The 25,536-nt window shown below is 34.2% G+C and overlaps 2 protein-coding genes and 1 non-coding gene across 7 annotated transcripts; all 3 read right to left on the bottom strand.

Moving 5' to 3' along the window:
• Positions 1-9,138: 9,138 nt before the first annotated feature.
• On the bottom strand, positions 9,139-9,239 carry LOC125197569 (U6 spliceosomal RNA). Its single transcript, XR_007172108.2, has one exon. It is a non-coding gene; the product is annotated as a U6 spliceosomal RNA (small nuclear RNA).
• A 626-nt stretch (positions 9,240-9,865) lies between these two features.
• LOC125195694 (endo-1,4-beta-xylanase 1-like) lies at positions 9,866-17,987 on the bottom strand. Of its 5 annotated transcripts, none has more exons than XM_048093854.2 (11): positions 17,714-17,987; positions 17,527-17,612; positions 17,372-17,434; positions 16,369-16,736; positions 16,135-16,294; positions 14,532-14,899; positions 14,301-14,460; positions 12,966-13,318; positions 12,076-12,253; positions 11,464-12,000; positions 9,866-11,164 (listed from the first exon to the last, which is right to left on the bottom strand). In XM_048093854.2, the coding sequence occupies exons 2-11, from the start codon at positions 17,593-17,595 to the stop codon at positions 10,043-10,045; spliced, it is 3,378 nt and encodes a 1,125-aa protein (XP_047949811.2). In that variant the 5' UTR covers positions 17,596-17,612; positions 17,714-17,987; the 3' UTR covers positions 9,866-10,042. The 5 variants fall into 5 exon arrangements, with proteins under 5 accessions (XP_047949811.2, XP_047949817.2, XP_047949815.2 ...); XM_048093860.2 differs by having other exon boundaries at positions 16,369-16,733; XM_048093858.2 differs by having other exon boundaries at positions 17,718-17,987.
• Positions 17,988-21,637: 3,650 nt separating this feature from the next.
• Positions 21,638-24,993, bottom strand: LOC125192733 (UDP-glucuronate:xylan alpha-glucuronosyltransferase 1-like). Its single transcript, XM_048090363.2, has 3 exons — positions 23,736-24,993; positions 23,058-23,662; positions 21,638-22,651 (listed from the first exon to the last, which is right to left on the bottom strand). The coding sequence occupies exons 1-3, from the start codon at positions 23,882-23,884 to the stop codon at positions 21,648-21,650; spliced, it is 1,758 nt and encodes a 585-aa protein (XP_047946320.1). The 5' UTR covers positions 23,885-24,993; the 3' UTR covers positions 21,638-21,647.
• Between the last annotated feature and the right edge of the window lie 543 nt (positions 24,994-25,536).

Here is a 25,536-nt window from a genome sequence, read left to right as displayed (position 1 = left end):
CTTTGATGGGGCTTTGCAGCTTTTGAGAGAGGTGGGAAATTGGGATATAAATAGGAGGAGAATGGAGATGGGACCAGCCTTGGGATAAAGTGAGGGAAACTAGTTGTCAAATTTCTTCGATTGTTAGGGTTTGTTTTTTCAACTATTGCTTTTTCCTGCTACATCCACTTTTTAATATCAATAAGTCTATGCAACCAAATTTTGTACAACCAAAAATTGGTTTATTTGGGAGAAAAAGTAATGTATATATACATTTAATTAAAAAGTATAGACATACATATAGTATACGGAACGTGCATAATATTACGGTATCTGTGTATAATTTTTAAATATTTTTTGAACCATAAAATGTAATTAATGCATACTTTAATTCAAATTTAAAAAATAATAGAGAAATAATTCAAATATAAAAATAAAAAATTGAAAATGAGGCCATAGACTAATAAATTGTTTTTAATTTGTTAACTAACTATATTTATTATTTTAATATTTAATTAACACATCAAAATAGCTAATATAATATTGTTTTGGTTGTACAAAATTTGGTCGTTTATCATTGCTCTTTTAATATTTATACTCTCTCTATCTATACATATGTTCATCAAGGAATTTTTTTTATCATTTTTAAATTGTAGTGGCAAAATTATGCTGAATAAAATTAATTATGCTACTTCTCTATCTTCTTTAGTAAAAAAAGTTTTTGTTGCGGCTTTATTATTAGTTTAAATGATATCTTTGAACAATTTAATAAACGAGATTTAGAAACCTTAGTTTGTGTGTCGGTTGGTTTCGTTTCTATTAATTGTTCTGATGCGAAAACGTTATAAAGAATGGTTGGACTGCTGAGTAATAAGAGAAAATCCAATAACCTGAAAACGTAATACTCCTAGTAATCAAAATTTGCGTTAAAAGCAAATACACCCGTCATTTCTAAGCAGCTAGAAAACCCTAGAGGCCCAAAAGAAAATGAAATAAAAACTAGGAAATTAATAATAAGCCTGAAAAAATAGTAAATTGTGTTTTCGCACCTAAAAATGTCGGATGGTCAAAGTCACTGTGTTTCGGCTCGTGCGAATTTCAAGCAAGTCCGGCACAGAAAACTTTCTCAGTGTCGTTGTCAAGACGTCGACTGATGAAACTGCATCATATTCTGTCATTCTCGATTGCGATTTGACATCTATTTACTCACTCCATTTTATGACAAATGTTACTTCTATTTAGCTTTTTTTCTTTCTTCCTTAGTAAGTGTTCAATCTCAAAAAAAATGGAGTGAGTATTTCTTTATGAAGTCATACATTTTTTTTTCTCATAAACTATAATCTGTAACACTAATAATAGATGCGTTTTTAGCATATTGCTACAACATTTTTAGAATTTCGTTTAGTAATCCTACTACTAATTAAAATTGATTAAAAAAAAAATAGAACACTTTTTGAAGCAATTAACCCTAGTTATAAATAGTGTTAAATTGAAACCTGATGGAACAATTGGAATGTTTTTATATCATTTGCAATTTTGCATGTATACGGTGATATTGTATCATTGTTAATATATTTTTCAATTTGGCTTTAATTTCTGAAAATGGGGCAGTAGAATTTGAATCATAAATCTCTATGTTCAAACACCTTACAAAGAAACAATTAGTACTATAATTAGTGAAAAAAACTAACTCACTATAATCATTAAAGGAAATAATGCATATATCAGAAATTTCTAATATGGTTTCTAAGATGAGAATTGCATCAATTGTGAATCGACTTGGTATTCCTGTTGCAGTTACTTTAAAAGTAAAAAAATCATGAAAAATATCTCTATAATTTATTGAAAAAGTCTGGCTAAAGAAATTAATTTTTACTTCTTATGCACCCCTATCTATTAATAATAATTTGATACGATCGTCACAGTGCTTCGCTAATATTCTTAAATTTCTCTTGAGTGACAATGACCACTCGATGAACTGCATCTGGCTGAGATCATGATAATTTCCAAAATAAGAGCTCAATATATTTCATACGTTACTTCTTTATCAACTAAAGATGCAGTCTTTTTTCAACATTTATCAATTAATATCGTAAGAAATATATATGTTTTCGTTCTAATCAATTAATATCTAACTTTAATGATGCATTGAATACTGTTGTGTACAATGGAACGTGCTACTTATCTACTAGATGTACGAGGTAAAATTCACCAAATTTTAATGGCAAATGACCCTCCTTTATACAAAATAAGTAAGAAAATCCAAATGCGTAATTTGGTAGATTTTGCAAATGACCCTCCTTTATACATAGCAACCATTTATAAAATTTTAAATTTTGCATAATCAGGCCAGACTTACTGAACCATTATGTGTATTGAATAACTTTGGTTTATAAATCAAGCACTTGGCTTACAATATATGGATAAATTGTGTACTACTATTTATTAAAACTAATTAATTATTAGCAAATAATTTATTCGGCTTAAGGCTAATTATGTACTAATACTACTTTTTCGTTATAAAAAACAGACTGTTTTTATTTTTTATAGAGTGATACAACAAATCATTTTTGCAATATAGATATGTAAACATATTACACGAACCTTCCGCTTCTTATATTCCCTGTGGCCTATTAATAATTTCTAAAACCATTTTTTAATCATTTATAATGTCTCGAACCCAAAAGAGTGCCTAAATATTGTCTTACAAACGAATCCCTTTAATTTGCTAGTGATAAAATAATAATTTCTTTCTTTAATTTGAATAATTTCAATATGCACTTTCCTTAACCTATTTCATTTTAATTTACATTAATTAGTCCCAATTCCACAACAACTTCAATTGTCGCTTCTTTGAATAATTATTATTTGAATCATGCAATCATGTTACTATGCACATTCGACTGCTAATAAATGCTATATAAAAATGCATTTATTAGTGAATCTGTCCAATACATTCTAATTGTATCCATGAATCAATCCTATGTATCCTAATTAGTTGTAACCATAAATTCGATAAATGCGCCCTTGTAGAGTTAGGACCATTTTCATGATGACTAAATGCATACTTTCTTCTTATGATGACTCATTTTACTATTATTCACAAGAAATATAACAATTCAAAATAGCATAGAATAGAACGTTAATTGCTTTTAAATTTTTTAAAATTTTATAAAATCAGTTTATTGATATTTAACACCGAAATACTTAGAATTTCAAATTTTAATTTATGCAGATAAGAATATATTGCAGTGACGATAATATATATATCCTACGCCTACAAAAATAAAAGAGTGACATCAAAGATAGTCCGGATTGGAGCCTTGAAATCCTCCGGAATATTGGATTTAATTCCAAAGTCCAAACAGTTTAATTTATAAATTATTTATAAGAATAAAGAGTAATGGACTCTACTTTGTCGTTTATTTTGAACTTTGTTACGTTGTCGATGCTACAATTTTAAACCATGAATTATCCAAAAACAGAAGGTTAGTCGATCGGTACCTAGCATATAAAGTTTAAAAACCTATACTCAATTCAGTCTTCAGGATAGTATGAATTTTTAATATTTTATAACTTGACATTAGTTCATGAGTATTTCATTGTCTAATAACTTTATTCTTCATAATTTCTATTGCAAAGCTCGAGACCTAAGACATGTACTCCATCTCTCATAAAAATAAATCACTTCTAAAATGACAAAACGACACAGATTTTAATTTGCAACTAGTAAAGTGAAGGATATAGAAAAAAAAAATTGTAATATTGTTAATGAAAATCTATGTCTACTTCATGGGAGAGGAAAAGAATTCCTAAAAATAGAAGTTGATGTAACATTGGGACAGCCCAAATAACAAAAGAGATATGTTTTTATGAGATATATATAGATGAAGTATAATTTTATGGCGACAACTTACAAACCATTTTTTTTTATCACTTTGGGTGATTAAAATCAAACATTAATTATGAATGGCATTAGAATACTATCATCAAGAATTTTTCAACAATACTTTTAAATTTTATTACAAGTGATTTTACCTAATTTAACCAAAGCAGTAACAAATTTTCAAATTCTAAAATATAACCATTTCAATAACGATGGCACCACTTCCATATATGGAGTAATTAATACGAACAACAGCTACACTTTCATAGATGATCACTTCACTTTTGAACTAGCTAATACTATATACTCCTATATATTGTTCATTTATAAGTTTATGAATATTTACATTACTACATAGACACACACATATACTCCTACACAATAAGACTAAGATAATTAGAAAATTAAGCGATAAATTTTAATCATAATTTGATTTACAACTCACGCACAGTAAAAAAGGGAGAAAAATTGCGACAATCTCATGGTCTAATAAAGAGAGCCGTGATGTTCACAAATTAGTTGATTTGAAGAAAAAAATCGTAGCAACGATTAAGCATAAGTATTCAATATCATCTTAAAGCAACTAAATCCCTACCCATGCTGCTAATTGAAATTATTAATTATAATATCTAAATTAATTCATTTACTTTGGTTAATTTAGGAAAGAAGAAAATGGGCGTACTCCATCTAAGTGGGATCACTTTTTGTTGACACGAAGATAGGAAAAAATTGTATGGGATGAGTTAAATAATAATAAAATAAAATAGGAGAGAGGGAAAAAGTAGGTGAGATAAAGAGAAAGTATAGTACTCCATCCGTTTCATAGTAATTGGGGTGTTTTTTTTCGGCACGGAGATTTAGAAAAATTGTGTTAGGTGAGTTAAGTAAATGGAGAATAAAGTGGAAAATTAAAAAGGTAGAGGGATAAAGAAAGAAAAAAGTAAGAGAGAGTAAAGTTGGTGTGAAAAAATGTGTTGACTTTTATTAAAAAGGGAAATGACTCTATTATTATGCAACGTATTAAAATAACTCTATTATTATAGAATGGAGGGAATAGATGATACAGTAAAGTAAGAGTGAATAGGTTTTTCTTTCTTTCTTTCTTTAAATAACTCATTTTTGTTAGGACGTCACGACACAGAATATGATTCAACTTAGCTGGGACAGAAGGAGGAGTACATGGCTAGATTAAAAGTTAATCCAATATAAAGTGATTTGGTTATCAAGAAAAAAAGGTAAAATGTGAGGGATAATTAGAGAGGAAAGACATAAAAAGCAAAACATGGAGAGAGATAAATTGAGAGGTGATGAAAGAAAGTGTAATTCAGAAATGTGTAAGTGGATGAGGTCAGCTTCTCCCTCTCTTCAATGGAAATAAAGCAGCTGTCTCATCATCATCATCATCATCCCATTACCTCATCATTCTTTAATTTTGTGTATAGCTGTTGCAGGGATAGAATTTCTGGGCTGAGAAATTGTTTCAGTAGTGAATGCAAGTGTAGCCAGAACAAGTTAATTTTGTGTCCATTTATATATTTTTTTTTGCTCATGGTAAAGTTGAAATGTTAATGCCTTTTCCATCTATTTATTTAGCTCATGGTCTTTTTATTTTTGGATTATATGAGTGAGTGGTGTTTCTAGTCTTTCACTTTATACCCATTATTAAAGAAATTGAGTGAGTTGGATTTTGTCCATTCAAGATTTTCACAAGAAAGAACTTTTTATTTTACTCACTTTTATGAATTGCAGCTTTTCACTATTTGCTAATTATGGAAACTATTCTTTGAAATATTGGGTTTACCCATGCTCTTTACTCCTCTTTTTTCTCGACGAATTATGAATAAGTAGGCAGATAATTATTTCGTTGCATTCATTTCTTTGGATCGAAAAGGGATTCACCGTTTGGGAACCCAGTTTGATTATTTTTTACAATAGATCTTTTATCAAATTTTGTACAACCAAAAACTAGTTTATTTGTGAAAAAATAAGTGTATTTATACATTTAAGTAAAATATATGGATGTATATATAGATTAGTACATGGAAAGTGCATAATATTGTGATCATATATTTATAATTTATGTATAATTTTTTTTACTTTTTTGGAACCATAAATATAATTAGTGCATACTTTAATTCAAATTTTAAAAACAACATAAAGGAAATTTAAATATAAAAATAAAAAATAAAGTTAAAGGCTAATAAGTATTTTTTAACTTGTCCACTTACTATATTTATTATTTTAATGTATAATTAATACATTAAAATATTAATATAACCTTATTTTATTTGTACAAAATTTAGTTGTTTATCGTTATTCTATTTTTTAATGTTAATATTTTAAATCCTACTTTCAGCAGCAATATATTTGATCATCACATATATATTAACATAGTAATATCCTTAGATCCAACGTCAAATTTAACATGTCATGAATAGAAACTAATTACTACCTTCGTTTAAAGTAGTAGTCTTAGAAAGTGGACTGGTACAAAATTAATTAACTTATTTATTTGACTAATTTTAATGAATAGTCCAAATTACAACAAAACTATTTTTATGCTACCTCCATTAAGAAAAAAAAGGTATTGTATTTCCTTTTGTTAGGTTTTGTTCGGGAGATGACACATGATTTTATAAACACTTTTTAGTGCGTGAAGTAGAGAAAATCAGAAAAAGATTATTATATTTTTAAAAGAAATGAGAATGATATAGTTAAAGTAATAATGATAAACTTTTTCAATAAAAAAAAAACTGTGGCATCTTTATCGAATAGACTAAAATAAAAATAAAATACTCCTAGTTAATTATGTTTTCCAAAATTGTTTTATTAAAATGTTTTTAATACCTTCGGAAGTGTTCAAAATCGTTTTTCTTAAGAGTAAAGCCTTAAACTGGTCCTGAATATATGCTCATTTTATGATTTTGGTCTTATACTTTATCTTTTTGAATTTTTGCATCCTGAACATTTCAACTCGGATCACAATTGGTCCTATACTAACAATTTCGTCATTTTTTAAACGGTTTTAACCTGATTTTGACCGATTGTGATAGTTTTAACAGTCCAATTCGGGTTAAAACCGTTTAAAAATCAGTCAAAATCAGGTTAAAACCGTTTAAACATTGACGGAATTGTTAGTGTAGGACCAATTGTGATCCGAGTTAAAATGTTCAGGATGCAAAAATTCAATAGATAAAGTATAAGACCAAAATCATAAAATGAACATATCCTCAGGACCAGTTTTGGCTAGACGTCACCACGGTTCATGAACTGCCGGTTCCCGGTTCGAAACCGCCGGTTCCGGTTCAAAAAAATATGGAACCTGAACCGGCCCGCCTAGGGTCAAGCGGTTTCGGTTCCTGTTCAGTCACGGTTCCAAGCCGGTTCAAAACCGGCGGTTTCCAGACGGTTCCGGGGTGGTTCCGGTTCGGACCTCCGGTTCAATGCCGAATTTTTTTATTTTTTATTTTTTAATTTTATTCCGGTATAGTATTAATTGTAGAGTTGTAGGTGTAGTTGTAGTCTTGTACTATCGAATAAATAAATAAAACGAGAATGACAATTGACAAATGGACTAGAAGTCGACATTGGAGTTGGAACAATTGGAATTTTATTGAAACAATCATACAATCATACAAATTTGAACGATATGTGAATGTCGATATTACAAATACAAATGTTGAAAATTGGAATTACAAAAGAATCAAAAGACTTAAATAAAAAAAGTTGAAGTAAAAAACAATAAATTATACATGTAAATAGATAGTATATATATATACTCTTAGTCGGCATGCCTACGCCTGCATGTCTATACCCTAAACCCTGAAAAGCTACCGGAACCGCCGAACCGGCGGTTCGGAACCGCCGGTTACGGTTCTTGATTTTTCGTGAACCTGAACCGGCCCGCCTAAACCGCCGACTCCTATCCGGTTCCGAACCGCCACCGCGGTTCCGGTTCACGGTTCCGAACCGCCGGTGACGGTTCCGGGCCGGTTCGGTTTGGTGACGTCTGGTTTTGGCCTTTACTCTTTTCTTAAATAATTGAGTATGGTATGGATGAGTCATATTCTAATGCTTATAGCAACCTAATCCAAAGTCAAGACCAAATCTCCACCCTTAGATTTTAAAATGAGTGTATGAAATTAAATCTTACGAATCTCAATAAATAGTAGACAAAATATCAATAAAAGGGTAATATCGTCATTATGTTATCATATGATAATTTTCGTGAATGTTTTTTTATATCAACATAGTGTATTACAAATATCAACAATATGACATAAGAATATCAACACTATTACAAGAAAATATCAACACATATTTATTGACATTTTTACATGGTTTTATTGAGAATTTTACATGGTTTTATTGAGATTTTTTTATGTATTTGTTGATAAAAATCTGGTTATCAACATTTACGAAAACTAAAATAAAAAATATCAAATTTCATCATCTGAACGTCGTCGGAACATATGCATTTGACATCTCGTTGGAATTCTTATAAAATTATCTTTAATTTGATATATTTTTTGTGAAAAAATAATTTAAATCGAGAGAGTCACGTAAATTTAAAGTTTTAAGATGATTTTAATGAGAGGGAATTGACATTAATACCCTCTAATTTTATTTATTAATTTTCTTAATTAAAAATATAATATATGTGGCATTATTTCAACCACTAGATCTTCTAATTTAATGACTAAAATTTAGTCTTAGTTTGAAATTGCTAATTAGTTAGGAATTGATCACTGCCCTCGTATATCTCGTAAACTATATATTATATCTATATTTAATGATATACATTCTACGTATAACAAATAGAACAATTCACCTGTCACGCATATATATTCTACAATATACATTGAAAATGGTAGGATACGTAAGTTATGTTTATAGTAAATTCATTATTCTACAATTGGTTTTTCTTTTATTATTTTTGGTTAAATTTATGGAAAATAATATTCTCTTCATCCTGGATTAAGTGAAGTGTGTTTCATTTTTGGATATCTCAGAATAAGATCATCCACAATAGAGTTGTCAACTGAGCCGGGTTAGCCCAGTTTTATAACTCGGATCATTATTATTTTAACTATAAAAATTATTCTCTTTTATAACTCGGATCATCCACAATAGAGTTGTCAAACGAAGTGGGACTGGACTCGGCTTATTGGTTGAAATGGGCTCTAAGTGGGCCATTTTGTAAACCCAAGTTCGGGTCCATCAGAATCCCATTTATATAATTAGATTTTTTAATATAATTAGGTAATTAAAAATTAATGATTGTATATTTCTTTATTGATGCATGTCAACTTGTGCATGGGACATGTTAATCTTCTCTATCTCGTTCCAATTTATTGAATATCTCTGAATGGACTCAAACAGTAATAGTCTATTATATTCCCATCACTTCTTGTTGAGTAATCAAGTACGAGATCTCAGTGATTACTTTTTTACTAAATTTATAGAAGTAATATTGAACATATGATGTTGGTTATAAGTTAAATTGAATTGTCAATATGGTAAGGTTTTTCAACACCCAATATTTCATGGCATCTTGGATACCAGTAAATAGCATAAAAGAAGGGCTAGTATTGTTACTTTATAAGATTGTGTATCCATCCGCCGACTGTACACAGGGGATGTTATGATCGAAGCTTTATTATACAGAAACCTAGCTAGTTGAAATTTTCCAATACAAAATAAGGGCTAACTCTTAGCACTCTTTGGATAAAAAAATTATTTGTTTATAGCAAGCTCAATTGATTAATGGATATAGAATATGCTAACTATTCTCTCCGTCCCAAGCTACTAACACTATATTGTCTTTCAAGTCATCCAAAATTACTTGTACAGTACCATTTGACAAAACTTATTCTCTTTTATACTCTTGTTAAGGGAATAGAAAGGAGCATAAATTTGGTAATCTCAAAGTAGATCAATGTTAGATCACTATGGTAGCAATAATTAAACTAGAAAGGAGCATTACTCTATGTGCAAACATACAATAACCAATGGTGGTTTCACTCCTTTCAAATATGTCACAACAGTTAAACCATCAACGTGTTCAATTTCATCTTACAAAGAAAGCAACAGCTAAAACAGTTTATTATATAATCAATATTACATTGCCAAGTAACAATCATGTAACAACAATCTGCACCAGAAAGAACAAAATAACTAGATATTGAAGGTTATCACAAGAGGATCCTCACCTGGATCAACTACAAATGTCTTGGTCACTTTCTCATCTTGTAAAAGACTAACAATTTCAACTTCATATGATCCATGAAATCCTCTGAACTCAAAATGGCCTTGTTCATCGATATGGCCATGACATTTTGACAGCCACTCTTCCTTGAGAGCAAGATATTTTTTACCAGCTTCATTGATGTCCCCTTCTGCATTAACCAAGTGTCCGTTGTCTCGGCTCATGAAGAGCTCCCAGAATCCCCACAGCATCACACCCTCAACTGCAGGGTGGGCAAAAGCTTCGCGAAGCATAACTTCCAAATCATCAGCTCTAACATACTCATTAGTAGAAGAGACATCGAGTTCTGTGAACCAGATCGGGAGGCCAAGAATCGCCAACTTATTAAGAGCGGAACAGACAATCGGCCCAACTGGATGATCTATGTGACCTTGTATGCCTATTCCTCCGACGGGGGCTCCCTGCTCTTGGAGATCAAGAATGTGCTGAATGTACTTCTCGGGTGATGAATGTGAGTCACATCCATCCTCAACATGATAGTCGTTCACAAAAAGGGTGGCAGAAGGGTCCAGCTGATGTGCAATCTTGAACATGTTTGCCCTGATATCTTTTCCCAAACGATCTTGGTAGAACGACCCATGCAGCATTTCATTGTTGACGTCATGGTGCTTAAACTTACCCTTGTAACGGGTCAGTAGGCCTGTCAAACGGTTTTGAACCGCTGTCATCAGATCATTTTTGCTCAAAGCTCGTATCCATGACTGAACTGTTGACTCCACCTCCCAGAAGATACAGTGCCCACGAAGTTGAATGTTTTGGCTTGAACAAAAATTCAATAGGTCATCAGCGTCTTTGTAGTTGAAGTTTCCTTTGTTCGGCTCCGTCCAATACCACTTCAGCTCATTACCAAAAACAGCCCAGTTGAAGTTCTTCACAAAGAAATTAATGAAGTCCTCATTGTCTATATTTGTCCTGTTTACACATGAACCAAATGGAAAGCTGTTTTGAGTTTGTCTAATTTTCACAAAGGTTCCAAACAGAGGACATGAATCTGATGTGGTAAACTTCAAGATAACATCCCGCTTGCGTATCTGCACAGTTAAACATATACCAATATTATGAAAATACACATCAACATAATGGATAGTAAATAATCTTATAGAAATCTGGAAAAAGTCTTTACACCAAGAAAACAAGGGTTCTGTTTTCAAAGTCTTTATACCAAGAAAAACCAGGGTTTTTTATCATGTCCGACAAAATTGAAAAATTAAGATCATCATCTACTGCTAGCACGAAAGTACGTTGGACAATCAATAAAATGTGTAAAAAAGCTGAAAACCTACTTTTAGTAGTTTTCGTATACCCCAAAAGCCAGAAGTTCAGAACTTACCTTATCAGTTTGTGTTTTCAAGTGTTTGAATCTCGCAGATCTGTCCACTGGAAAGATTTGTAGCCCTGCAACCATTAAATCAACACCAGGATCAGGACCCTGTACATAAACTATTATCTTCGTGGCTCGATTCTCAATTCTGAAAGATCCACCAATTTCATGCCATTTATCATCATTAATCTCAACTTGGCCACCATTTACCCATTGAGAGTCCACACCAAGAGCCACATTGACACTCTGAGGTCTAGTTGCCCCACTTCCAATTCGTACCCATGCAGACACTTGATAAGTCAAAAAAAGTTGCACTCTTTCTGTAATTGTCTGAGCTGGACCCATCCACGTCTGAGTACGATTAGTTACAGCAATATAGCAACCACTCAATGGCTCCTTAGGTCCAAGAGACTCTTGAGCCATTGGAGGAAGGATATGTGGAGCACCATTGCCAATACTAAGATTGCAATTTCCAAGTGGGAACCACCCATTGGTGCCTTGTGTAAGGTTGCTATTAGCAACAATATTAAATCCGAAAAGAGAGATCTGGAGAGGCAAAAAAAAGGTAGAACTATGAGTCATATCTTCATTCTAAGACTACCAGTTTAATTATTCAGCTACCTGAGTGGCTGGTCGGGATGCAGGTGGAGCTCTCGGAGCATGCTTTACAACTAAATTGTTAAGAAGAATATCAGTGCCCGGAGGCGGACCCTCCAAATAAATAACAGCCCGTGAAGGCAAGCTATTTAAAAGAAATTTTCCATGCAACTGCACCCAATCTTTATCTGTTGCCTGCACACTGAAAACCAGCAGACTTCTAAGAAAAAAGACTTACAGAATATGCATACTGCATAGGGATGATCACATTTTACTACCTAAAATCCCATGCATAAATCAGACAAGATATGCTACCTAGTTCAGTTACAAAGTGTGATTAAGAAACTTGTGAAAACAAGAATGAAAAATATAAGCCTTGGTGCATCAGTCTAGAGACTCTAGTCATACCTTTTCCCTTGCATCGTATCAAGGAACTCAAAAGAAAGAAACAATAGTGACCACTAAAACCTAATGCCAGACTGATTGAACGATAACACGCTCGGAAATGTCTACGAATTTGGTCTTCCACGAAAACCAAAAAATACGACTAAGACGTTAATGACATGTTACATGTTTTAACCAGTGGTACTTCAGAGCACAATATATTAATTTTATTAAATTTCTAGATATATTTATTCATGGGGTTCTTTTGGGTCAATCTTATCGTGGACTGACTCTAGGCAGATAGGGTAAGTTAGTATTTAGAAATGGTGATTATCATTTGTTAGGAACTCTAGTTCTCAAAGGAAAATTCAAAACTTCATATTGGCAAGTTCAGTCTGGCCATTGGTTGCTCAGAATGTCTACCAGTTGATGACAGGACTCAAAGTCAATCCACCAGAAGAGATAGGATATGCGAATTTCTTTACAAAAACTAAAGATCGTAACAGGCATGTATTGGTTAGAGTACATACCTCGCAACCCCTATGTATTGTTCACGCAGATCTCCTGTCTGAACCCACAGTGTAGCTCTAACATCTGCACTACTGACATTGTTACCAAATATTCGCACTGTAGCAAATACCTCATAGGCTAGCTTCTTCTGCACTCTGCTCGTTATCTCTTGTTGAATTCCATTCCAGTTCTGAGTACGATTTGCTGTTGATGCAAAATATTTTCCCGTCTGTGGAAGAATTTTTCCACCTGCCATAGACTCATTCAAAACAATTTTGCAACCTCTCCCAGACCAGTTATTAAGGCCGTCATCAAATCTTGGGTTCTGTACAATGTCACTATCCTCATCACAGAGAGAACTTTTGCTTTGGGTCTGTTAGATGAAAACAAACAGACCACTTCAATATATTGCATATGAAAGGGAAGGAGTATCATATCAAAATAGTAGAAGACTTTTTCTTTAAATATATTTAGATTGTGCATAGTGAATATTTCATGACAAAATCGTCTCAACAAATTTACATGTATATTATACTAGGATAGGGGCAAAGACAACCCCCTGATATTTATTGTGGAGCGAATATACACGTCTCTCCAAAGATTTTTTGGGCGCAACTGAGTTCAATTCCAACATTAAGGGTGCAATCAAACCCAGTCCTCTAATGGTGCAAATTGACCTAATTCTATCTGCATCTTTCCTGTGGATCAACGCTGCGGGCCATTGGCCAGTTAAATCAACCTGATGGTTAGGCACCACACACTTTCAAGGCCCTCTATCAATTATACAATCCGATGTGAAATCAAACGTCGAAATCCAAAAACCACACAAGACTATTGTATTCATACTTGTTGGTATTCCCGTCATTAGATTTCTCATAACAGGAGCTTTCTAATAGTATTCATACTTGTGGGTGTTCTCTCCAGAATCATCCTGAAATTTGTCCGAAAATCCGAGCATTCACACTCAAGCATTTACATTATTCTGTGACATTTTGGGCTAAGTTCATGCAGCCCAGACGAGGATACTTTGAAAGTACCATTAGTTGAACGACGGGAGACTGTTATGTTCACCAATGTCCTAGGATGTTTTTAACTTGGGATCTGACATTGATTCTTGTAATTTAGCAAAAGGTTTTAGGACCCTGGATTGTGGGATGTCCAGCCATAAGGTTAGTTTAGACTTTAGATGACCAAACACCAGCAGTGGTGTAATTGCACTCTATTTTGCACCATTGGAAAATTTAGTTCAATGAACTATAAATTTGAGGGTGCAGACTCAAGAGAAAAACATACTTACTGGCTATTGAGCATGTGACCAGTCATTTAAAGAAAAAGTAGTTTGTAAATAAACTTACAACATATTGACTGGAACCAGAGCAGGAAACTACTACTGATTTTACGAGTATGTCAATGCCAGGTGGAGGTCCCTCCATGTATAATATAACTCTCTGAGGCATAGTTGATAAGCTAAAAGTCCCTTCTAGCTTTTCAAAGCACTCCATGGAAGCAGAAATTCTGAAGAAGGCTTATGGCAATCAAGATCGTGATCTCAACAAACAGATTTAAATCAGAGAAAAAGAATTTACCTTCCAATGGATAAATAGCTAACTGATGAGTGTTGGTATTCAAGTTTCAGAGTGGCCTGCACATCAGCAACAGCTTGACCAGATCCTGATATTCCAACCCAAGCATATACTGTGTAAGTGGAACCTACAGAAACCCTACTTGTTATGTCTTGTTCGAGGCCTTGCCAGCATTCGCTCCGGTTCGTAACTCTGGCAAAAGGTCCATTTAGACTAGCTAAAATCCGTTGAGAATAACCAGAGTCTGAGGAAACCACAGAGCAATCACAGCCATTAGGATGCCATGAATCAAGTCCTCCGGAAAAGTCATGGTTCAGGATGACATTAGTTGCATGTCTGCTTGTTGTAACATTCAATTCCTCATTCGAATTCTGCCAGAAATATGCCAAAAAGAAAAGGACTGATGAAAATGATATAAACTTGATGACAGATATGTGTAATCACATATCACATAGACTACAGCACCCGGCCCAACAAATGGTAGCAAACAAGAATTTCAGGCTGATGCAGGGTGAAAAATCAAGCTACGCACTTGCCAAAAATGTTTAGGATTTCCCTGATAATTCATTATACCAGAAGCTATACATTTCAAAGCAGATTCCAAATCATCCATAATATGTATCAAAACTGTTATGAGATTAACATGATGCTACAAAATCTCATTCTTGACATTGCACAAGAGTAACTGAATGTCAAGCTCAAAAAACAGATTGATCTTGATTCTTGTCACTGAAATCAAAAGATAAAATATCGGCTTATCTCAGTTTAATTTTTTGAAGCACCATTTGATAGCCCCTCTGCACGACAATTGAAAAATTACTCCTTCATGCGGCACTAGTCAAATTCAAATCACAATTAGAAAGTTCGTAAAATAAGCTTTCTAATAGTACTCGTAGTTATGTGTATTCTCGCCATAAGCAGCCTAAAATTGGTTGGAAAATTTACGCACCCGCACTCACACATTTCATTATCTTGTGACCTCTTTGGGAAATTTCATGCATCCCCCCGAGGATGCATCGAAATATGGATACTATGAGTTGGAAGCCGAAGTTAGTGGCAAGTGTTTTTTGCACCTATGTCCTTGCGTGATTATAACCAGGAAGTAGACATGGATTCTTGAAATTGACAGAGGAATTGTGTAGGCCGGAAGGCTGAGCTTAGTTGAAGCATTAATTTGAGGATTTGGAATCAATTGCTCCCAAACAATCTTTAGGGATGGAAATGCACACTTGGTTAAACTTAGAGGGAATTTAACTTAATAAATCTTAATGGCAACTAAGTAAATTCAAACTTAAGCTAACTCCTGCAAAGTTGCTCGTAGGTAATACACACTTGATCAGGCTTAACTTTGCCTAAAACTTAGAGTAAAGAATGATATTAGTATGTTCCAAAAGTAAGCTTTTCCAGATGTTCAATAACCAAGGATAATGGCACATGCAAATTATGCAAGCTAATAAACTAAACATTTTTACAAGCTTCAATTCATATGTAATAATCTAACATTACTCATAACATAATAATGTAAAGAGAAAATAATAATTACCGGTGATCAAGCACTTGACCAGTCATTTAAAGAAAGTAGGTTGTAGATATCAGATAAACTTACATCATATTGACTGGCATCAAGGCCAGAAACTACTACTGATTTTATGAGTATGTCAATGCCAGGGGGAGGTCCCTCAATGTAAAATGTAACTCTGTGAGGCATCGTGGATAAACAAAAAATCCCTTCTAACTTTTCAAAGCGCTCCATGGAAGCAGAAGTCCTGAAGATGGCTAAAGGCAATCAAGATGATGATATTAAGCAATACGATCAAACTCAAAGAGTAAAAGAATTTACCTTCCAATGAATAAATAGTCAACTGATGAGTCTTGGTATTCAAGTTTCAGAGTGGCCTGCACATCAGCAACAGCTTGACGAGATCCCGATATTCCAACCCAAGCACATACTGTATAAGTGGATCCTGCAGAAACCCTGTTGGTTATATGTTGTTCGAGGCCTTGCCAGCATTCATTCCGGTTCGTAACTTTGGCGAAACACCCATTTAGGCTAGTTGAAGCCCCTTGAGGATAACCAGATTCTGACGAAACCACAAAGCCATCACAGCCATTAGGATGCCATGAATCAAGTCCTCCAGAAAAGTCATGGTTAAGGATGACATTAGTCGCATGTCTTCTGGTTGTATCATTCAATTCCTCATTTGACTTCTGCCAGAGATATCCAAAAAATGACTGATATAAATGATAGTATCAACTTGATGATAGAAAATTAGAAATGTATGACAGCAGAACCTATAAATGTTAGTGCAAACTTTTCATGCTAATAAAGGGTTAAAATTCTAGAATGCGCTTGATATTTAATGAAAAAATAAGAAAACGGATGCCCCCCACAATTGATGACAGCAGAACCGATATTACGCAAGCAAATTCCAAAACCATCAAATCACACTACTTCAAGCTGGAGGAATAAATCGAAAAAAGCTCATTTCTCTAATCTTCAAACATCTCGTAGAGACTATAATACACACCTAAGCCAATATTTAACATGATTCTACCAAATCTCATGCTTGACATTGCACAATAAGCTCAACAAAAACAGATAGTATATCCTTTCTCTAAAGCCAAAATATAAAAATATCAGCATATCTAAGCTCATCCAAAACTCAAATACCAATCACCGAGCACCACGAAGCACCAAAAAGAAGATAATACTAACACAAACAAAATATGATCAATGTAAAAGAACAAATGTTGTGATCATATCTGAACACAAACAATAATTCAAACATAGGCAAACAAGGATAACAACTCAAACAATGCCCTAAACAGATCACCACCATTACCTCAGAAGCAGTGTTACCGTTGGCGTTGCTAGTGGATGGCTTCTCCATAAAGTCGATTGATCCCTAAAACCCCATTTTCAAAAAAAAAATAATCATTAAATCAAAATGAGAAGAAAAAATTGACTATTCCAAAAACTGATCGGTCAATGCCCTACCTGCGGCTGCGAATCTGAAGTTAGGTTACCGACCGGAATCGTGAAGCAGCAATTCAGGAAACGCCCCATTATATACTACCTCCGCTCTGCCAAAGTTTCGAAAAGTGAAATCTAAGTTAAGCAAAGGCGATGTCAATTGTCAGGTAACCAATCAATGTTTAGTAGTCGTATGGAGATAGCTACATACATACATACACGAATTGAAATGGCATAATGACCTTCACTTTGGGCTTTAAATAGACTGATTTAGGTGCAGTAGAAGATTGATATTTGCGGAATTTAGTCATCGGATCGGATGAGTGACGTTTCCTCAGGGGATGCTGTGCGTTTGGGATTGGGATGCTTGAATTGAAATGGAAGATTTTGCAGGTTTTCTTTGATAATTGTATGGATTAATTTGCTCCACAGCAATGTCATGACTTGCCTATCTGCAAATCGATTGCTGCTGAAATCTGATTTTGAATACAAAATGTTTGAAAGTAGAGGAGGGGCTGCATGTATAGGAACCAATATTTTAAAAACAGGACCAACAAGCGAACCGGGCTACTAGTTCATGGTTAATCGATCGAACCAGTTAAACCACTGATTGAACAGTTTTACTGTTACAAATATATATATAATTAAAGGAGAATGTTATATTGCTAACTCAATACTAACTACAATTAAATAATTGTCCTTAGATATTCAAATTAATGGCTAAATCATCAGCTCTGAAATATCAATACGATCAACAAAAAACGTCAATAATGATATTAAGGTCAATTTACGACAAATTAGTTGTAATTAACTTTTGAAAAATATCACATAACTTTATAACGCATATAACTTTCTAGATTTAAATTATTTTTTTGCACAACATATATTAAATTAAAGATAATTTCATAAGGATTCTAACAAAATCTTACTTGCATATGTTTCGATGTCAAAATTTCAAAAAAATTCAATTTTTTCGTACAACAACAAATGTTAACATAGTATATAAAATATGTAAATATAATACATGTAGAATGTCATTTTTAAAGCAATGTGTTGACATTCTCGAAGCATTGTGTTGAACCCTAAGCATTAGGTTGATATTTTCAAAACACTATATTGACATTTTCATCGAAAACCCTAATTTTGTAGTTTTTTTAGCTTTTTCGATTTAATTAATAAAAATGAAAATTACATACGGCAAATTTTAGACCGCTAGATTTCTAAAATCATATGGTCTTAAAGTCGTTGTAGTTAGCAACTAAAGAGTGGGTTAGCAGTTGATCACTCCCCTATAATTAAATATATAAAATACAATTAATAAAGGAAGTGATTAATTGCTAACTCATCATTTAATTGCTAACTACAACTAATTTAAGACTATATGATTTTAGAAATCTTGTGGTCTACAATTTATCATGTGTAATTTCGTTTTTCATTTTTTTAATAATAAAAAGAAAATAACAACTATCAATTTAGGGTTTAAAAACACAATGAAACACATCAACACAAAGACATGACAATGTCAATACAATCTCATATTAACATTGTACAAGCATTGTATTGACATATTATGTGTCATGTATTGCTATAAAACTGTTGATGAAATTTATGAAATTTTCAAATTTTGACATCGGAACATATGCAAGTGAGATCTCGTTAGAATCCTTATTAAATTATCTTTAATTTGATATATGTTGTGCGAAAATATAATTTAAATCGATAAAGTTTTATGCGTTTTAAAGTTGTGGAATATTTTTCAAAAGTTAGTTACAACAAATTTGTTGTAAATGACTTTAATACCCTTATTGACATTTTTTGTTGATCGTATTGACATTTTGGGGCTGATGATCTAGGCGCATGATTTTAATATCCAATGGCTATTATTTAATTATAGTTAGTAATTAAATATTAAGTTAGCAGTATAACACTCCTCCAATTAATAATATATCACAAAACATTAAACCTTATGGATAATTAGTTCTATATAAGTACAACTATATTAAAATTCAGTAAATGTAATTAAATATATAAATTATTAATTAATGTAGATAAAAAAAATCTAATATTTCATGTATTAAAATAGATAAAGTTCATATTATTTCATCGGGTTTTCGGGCCAGCCCATCGGGTTTTCGGGTCTAGCCCTAACGGGTTGCGGGTTAATTGGGTGCAGGCTAATCGGATTTTAATTTTATCGGACTATAAATTTTCAAGCCTAACCCTATAAATTTGGTGGGCTATTCGGGCCGCCCCACAAGTTGCGAGCTACACTGACAATCCCTAGTCACGAGTAATGAGAATTGTTAAAGTAAGAAGTATGAGAGAGAAAATGACAAAGAAAGGGTAAATTACGATGTACAAAGAGAAAGAGAATAGGTTGATAAAAATGTTTCAAAAACTTCTTTAAGAAGCTAGTTTTTTTGTATTTTATCGGACTATTTTTGGTCCAATAGTTTTGTCTTTTGGTCAACTATTCATATAAAGAGGCTAGTTTTTCTATATTTTATCGGACCATTATTTTTTCGTCGCGCTGTCGCCGTGCATGTCGCGGTCTGTCCTCGGCTTGACGCAACAACCGATTCATCCATCCTTGTTGCCGCTGCCTGTACACACCGCTCGTGACATCTCCCTTCAAGTCGAAGCTGACCTTATCCCCGATGAGCTATCTTTTCTTCATTTTATTTCATGTTTTCAAGACATCGAATTCAAAACTAATGTTTAAGTGTTCAAACTTTCAAAAATAGGTAAATTGAAAAGTTCTATATATTTCTAGCTAATTTGATATGTTTGTCCTATCCCTGTAATAAAAAAATCAGAAAATCGGAAAATTAGTCCAGATTTCAAACAGATCACACCTGCTATGTTGCAATTAGAAAAGACTGAAAATTAATCCACATAAATGCAAATTCAATTAATGGTTGTGTATTTATTAAAAAGTGTTTCAAAACTTCTTTAAGAAGTTAATTTTTCTATATTTTATTGGACCAGTATTTGTTTAATAATCCCTCTGTCCCATTAAATATTACTCTCTCTGTCCGCTATTAGGAGTCTCATTCCTTGGCGGCACAAGTTTTAAGAAATGTTAAGAAAAGTAGGTGGAAAAAAGTTAGTGGAATAAGGGTTCCACTTGTATATATTAGTTTTAAATGAATGTGAGTGGAATGAGTTAGGTGAAGGTGAGATCCTATTACCATTTATGGTAAAAGTGAACCGGGACTCATATTTGCGGGCGGACTAAAATGGAAAAATGGGACATCTAGTCGCGGACGGAGGGAGTAAATGTTTTCCTTTTCGGGTTGTCCCATTAAAAATGAAACGTTTCCTTAAATTGAAATAACATTATCTCTATTTTTCTCTATCTTTTACTTTATTCTCTCTTTATTAACTCACAAAATAACACTATATAAAATCTCGTGCCGAAAATCAAACGTTTCATATTTAATGAAACAGAGAGAGTATAGTTTTTACCTTTTGATTAACCAATAGAAAAGTTTCCCCCTTATATGTCATTCATGTAAATATTCATAAAATTATCCTTTTATATATGTACAGATTCAATTAATGGTTGTGCACCTATTTAAACGTGTTTCAAAACTTCTTTAAGAAGTTAGTTTTTCTGCATTTTATTGGACCATTATTTATCCAATAATTTTCTATCTAAATGGCATTCATGTAATCTTTAAAAAAAATTGTACTTTTATAATATATAAGGAAGTGATAAAATGCAAACTCTAAATATTATACAAACTCTAAATTATGATTTGGATCGTCAAAAAATGTCGATAGATGACAAAATAATATCAATAGAAAATGTCAACATAGTGTCAACTTAATGTCAATACAGCATCAACTATTGACATTGTGTTAGACATTTTTTTGCTGCTATTATTTGGTCATATATTGACAATTTTTTAACGGTCCAAATCAAAGTTTGGAATTTGTATAATATTTAGAGTTTGTATTTAATTATACGTGATCTCCCTTGGTATAGATGTTAGCATCCATGGCATGGCCCATCAATCCATCATTGTTAGTATCCATGGCATGATAGTACTATAATAACAAGTCCCCCTCTGGTTGGACTTCACAATTCGTAGAAATGATGATGCCATAAAAAATGAGGAATGTATGATATAGTGATGAGTCTATGCATTTAAAGAAGCCATTCTAGCTACGGCAGTCTTGTTTCCCCAGTGGCGCAGCCTCTCCAGCCAGTCGCAGTCCTCATCGATGCACGTCTGAAGCCGGGCGTCCTTCACCCGGATCCGCCAATGCGCGTCGGAAAAGTTCCCCATCTCCGCCTCCCTCCTGTCCAGCTCCAGCTGCGCCTTCTGCAGCGCCCTCAGCAAGCAGTAATGCTGCAGCTCCCCGGGCATCGCGTCGTGCACCCGCCACCACAGCGCGTGCGCGGCGTCGCTAGCAAACTCCCTCAACTGCTCCACATTCCAGTTGCAATCATAGTCCCTAAAACACATCCACGGCTTGTTCCCCAGATAATGCAGCACGTACATCCCGGGAGGGTCGGACTCGTACATATGGTTCTTCTTCTTTCTTGCCACCGCGTCATCCCCTACCCAGAAATGCTTCAGGAAGTTCACCCGCCTCGGGATCCGATGCCACCACGTGAAAATCTCGTTCAGGTAGCCCTGGTCCCCGCCGTTGTAGGATTCTAAGTCGTTGACATGGTCCATGAGGAGTTGGAAGGTGCAACTGGATGGCTCGATGACCATCACGCCCGAGTTGAACATGTGCTCGTGGTTCCCGGTGGCGGAGAGCTCTGGCATGGTGAACAGGAAGTCGATGTTGCGGAGGACGAGGAGGTCTGAGTCGATGAAGATGACCTTGTCGTAGTCTGTGAGCTGCCAGAGCCGGAACTTGCTGTAGTTCCACTCGTTGTAGGCGTCTTTCTCGGCTTTAGGGTTGCGGATGCGCTGTATGGTGCGCACCTCCCACCCGGCGGATTCCAGCCCCGCTCGGTGGGAGGTGCTGATGTATTCGTCCACCAGGATTACCAGGTCCTTGTCGGACCTGGACATCCTGATGCTCTGTGCTACCGAGATGGCTCCACAAACGTAGACATAGTTCGAATGAAGCACAGTCGCGTACGCCTCCCGCCTCCTCTTTCTCGGTATTGAGTATGGTTGCTCTTCTGTTTGGTTTGTAATAAAAAAAAACATTATAAAGTTGAATGAATGAATAAATGTAATAATATGTCTGGACCACTAAATTTTTATTCGAAAGCCTCAGTGATTTGAAAAACTATCCCAACAAGTGGAAGTGCCAGCTGGCAAGATTTGATTGAGATGTTTGGTTTGTAATAAAAAAACACATTATAAAGTTGAAAAAGCAGTATGTCTAAACACTAAATTTTTATTCAAAAGACTTTGGGATTTGAAAAGGTGAAATCTATCCCAACAAGTGGAAGTGCCAGCTGGCAGGATCTGATTGAAAGATGTTTGGTTTGTAATAAAAAAACGCATTATAAAATTGAAAAAGCAATATGTCTGAACACTAAATTTTTATTTGAAAGACTCTGGGATTTGAAAAGGAGAAACCTATCCCGCCAAGTGGAAGTGCCAGCTGGCAGGACCCGATTGGAAGACGAAGCTTATCCCTCAATCTCCCCAAATTTGGTTTGTACAACCAAATGCTGCCTCTACGTGTGACAAGATCCTCGCATCTGAACAAATTAGGCACGGGGAAGCAGGTCGTGGCGAGGAGAATATGCAAGGGCTGGGCCCCCTTGTGTACGGCTGCCAGATCCGCAGCCGCGATCTGCAAATGCAGTCGTGCAACGTTTCTGGACCACTTGTACTTGTGGCAGGGCAGCTTGACAGCGATAAGGTCGAGGCGCTGCTTGGGCGGTGCAACTCTGGGGAGGGAGGGGCAGACGGGGACTTGCACCTCTTCCTCCTCGTCGATCCACTCAGGGTAAAGGACCTCCCACGTTGCGTTGCTCGATGCGTGATCTAGACTTAGGACTGTCTGGTTGGCATGGGGAATCAATTGCTTCCATTCATGGTTTTCTTTCATGTTGAAGTTGAGAATGCCTATGTGATTGAATTTTCCATCCTCTCCTAATTCATTTACTACTTTTGATATCTCGCCCCAGTCCATCTCCAAATCCGATGATTCGTACCCATCATCTGATGGCCATGTCCTGTTTCAATAAGAACACAGTTAGATAATTCTAAAATAGAAGAGTTATCTATCCTTGAAAACGGGCAACTTACTCGGACAAGGGCCGGGGAGCGATTGGATGGTAAACAAAAACTATAAGGCAAACCACAAGTATTATGACTTGGAATCTCCATTCTGTGATCTTCCTCAATATAAACCAACTCTCCCAACTCCTAGGCTTTTGCACTCTTCTCTTGTACATCTCTTTCAAAAATTCAACTCTTTAATTTTTTCCAAACTTTCATTCACAAAATGCTAGAAACTAAACGCACTTATGATTGAGGATCACGTGTGCCAATATTAATATGCATAAATAATAACATCTACACTTACCATGTTCATAAGATAATGTTCATAAGATCTTAATATAAATTCGTACACTTCATAAAATTGGATGCTTAGAAAATGGGATATCGGATCTCAAGTGTTTGTATGTATAGAAGATAATGACAAATTGAGTTATCTATTTAATTCACCTAATTCAAATTCTTTATACATAAATGTTTTCATGTGTATTGCAATCATTGTATATCTTCTCAATTTGCTAAAAAAAGATCGGCATCTATATTTTCCACTTGTGTAATTTGCATATCATACATTTTCCCCTAGAGCAAACGATGGACTCTTTCTCTTGAGTTACTATCTTTTAACCCACGGTGGTATTGCATGATTTTATAAGCTTAAAATATAGGTGAAGTATTATTCGATTAGGTAAAATAATAATGAGATACAATGGGAGAAAAACCAAAACAGTGTTTGTCAAAGATTAATTATTCGCAGGAGGTGAAATGAATAATTGTAAGATACAGTGTAATCTTGCACTGTAAAGACGAGCCAAAATACATTGTCATGCATCGAGCCTTTGAAATAAAAATGCAACCAAATAGTACTCCCTCCATCCCGAGGAAGAAGAACCCTTCCTTGGGAGACATATAATTTTATGTAACTTTATTTTATGTGTTAAGTAAAGAGAATAAAGTAAGAGAAAAGGAATAAAGTAAAGATAAAGTGTTTCCATTTTTAGTAATGAGCCATCTTGATTGGGATAAACCAAAAAGGAAAGTGAATCGATCATCTTCAGTGCTACGGAGGGTGTAATAAAAATAGACGTGGCTATGTGGCTTCTAGCGAGGAGTAAATATGACAACTGAATGATTGGATCAGGATTTTGAGAAAAAAGACAATCCGGTAATAGATAAAATAAACATGAGTAAACATGACAACAGAACAACTCAACATATGTAGATATAAGGATCGTGATTTTTTACTAACAAAGATTACAATACCTATGAGTTTCTACCTTTTCATATTTTGTCAATTCTTCTGAAAATGTTGATATTAGTCAATTACAAATATCAAGAAAGTGAATCGATCATCTTCAGTGGTACGGAGGGTGTAATAAAAATAGACGTGGCTAAGTGGCTTCTAGCGAGGAGTAAATATGGCAACTGAATGATTGGATCAGGATTTTGAGAAAAAGGACAATCCAGTAATAGATAAAATAAACATGACAACAGAACAACTCGACATATGTAGATATAAGGATCGTGATTTTTTACTAACAAAGGTTACAATGCGTATAGGCTACTTCGCTTGAGTTTCTACCTTTTCATATTTTGTCAATTCTTCTGAAAACGTTGATATTAGTCAATTACAAATATCATTGGTATTCAATGTGGTGATATTGGAGGCGACATTTTGGTAATTATCAAATTAATTTACGTGTTTTTTTTTCGATTACATATTTACTTTGGATGTTAAATAGTGTCATGCAAAATGTGGTGTATTAGCAAAATCAATTGAAATGCACTAACATCATAGAATATGAGACAACAAAAAAAAATACTAGAAATA

This window comes from Salvia hispanica, chromosome 4, assembly GCF_029641045.1.
Source record: "Salvia hispanica isolate PSC_SH4W2 chromosome 4, Shi_PSC_v1, whole genome shotgun sequence".
Lineage (NCBI taxonomy): Eukaryota > Viridiplantae > Streptophyta > Magnoliopsida > Lamiales > Lamiaceae > Salvia > Salvia hispanica.
Note: the sequence above shows the minus strand (reverse complement) of the source record. Positions and strands in the feature narration are given on the sequence as shown.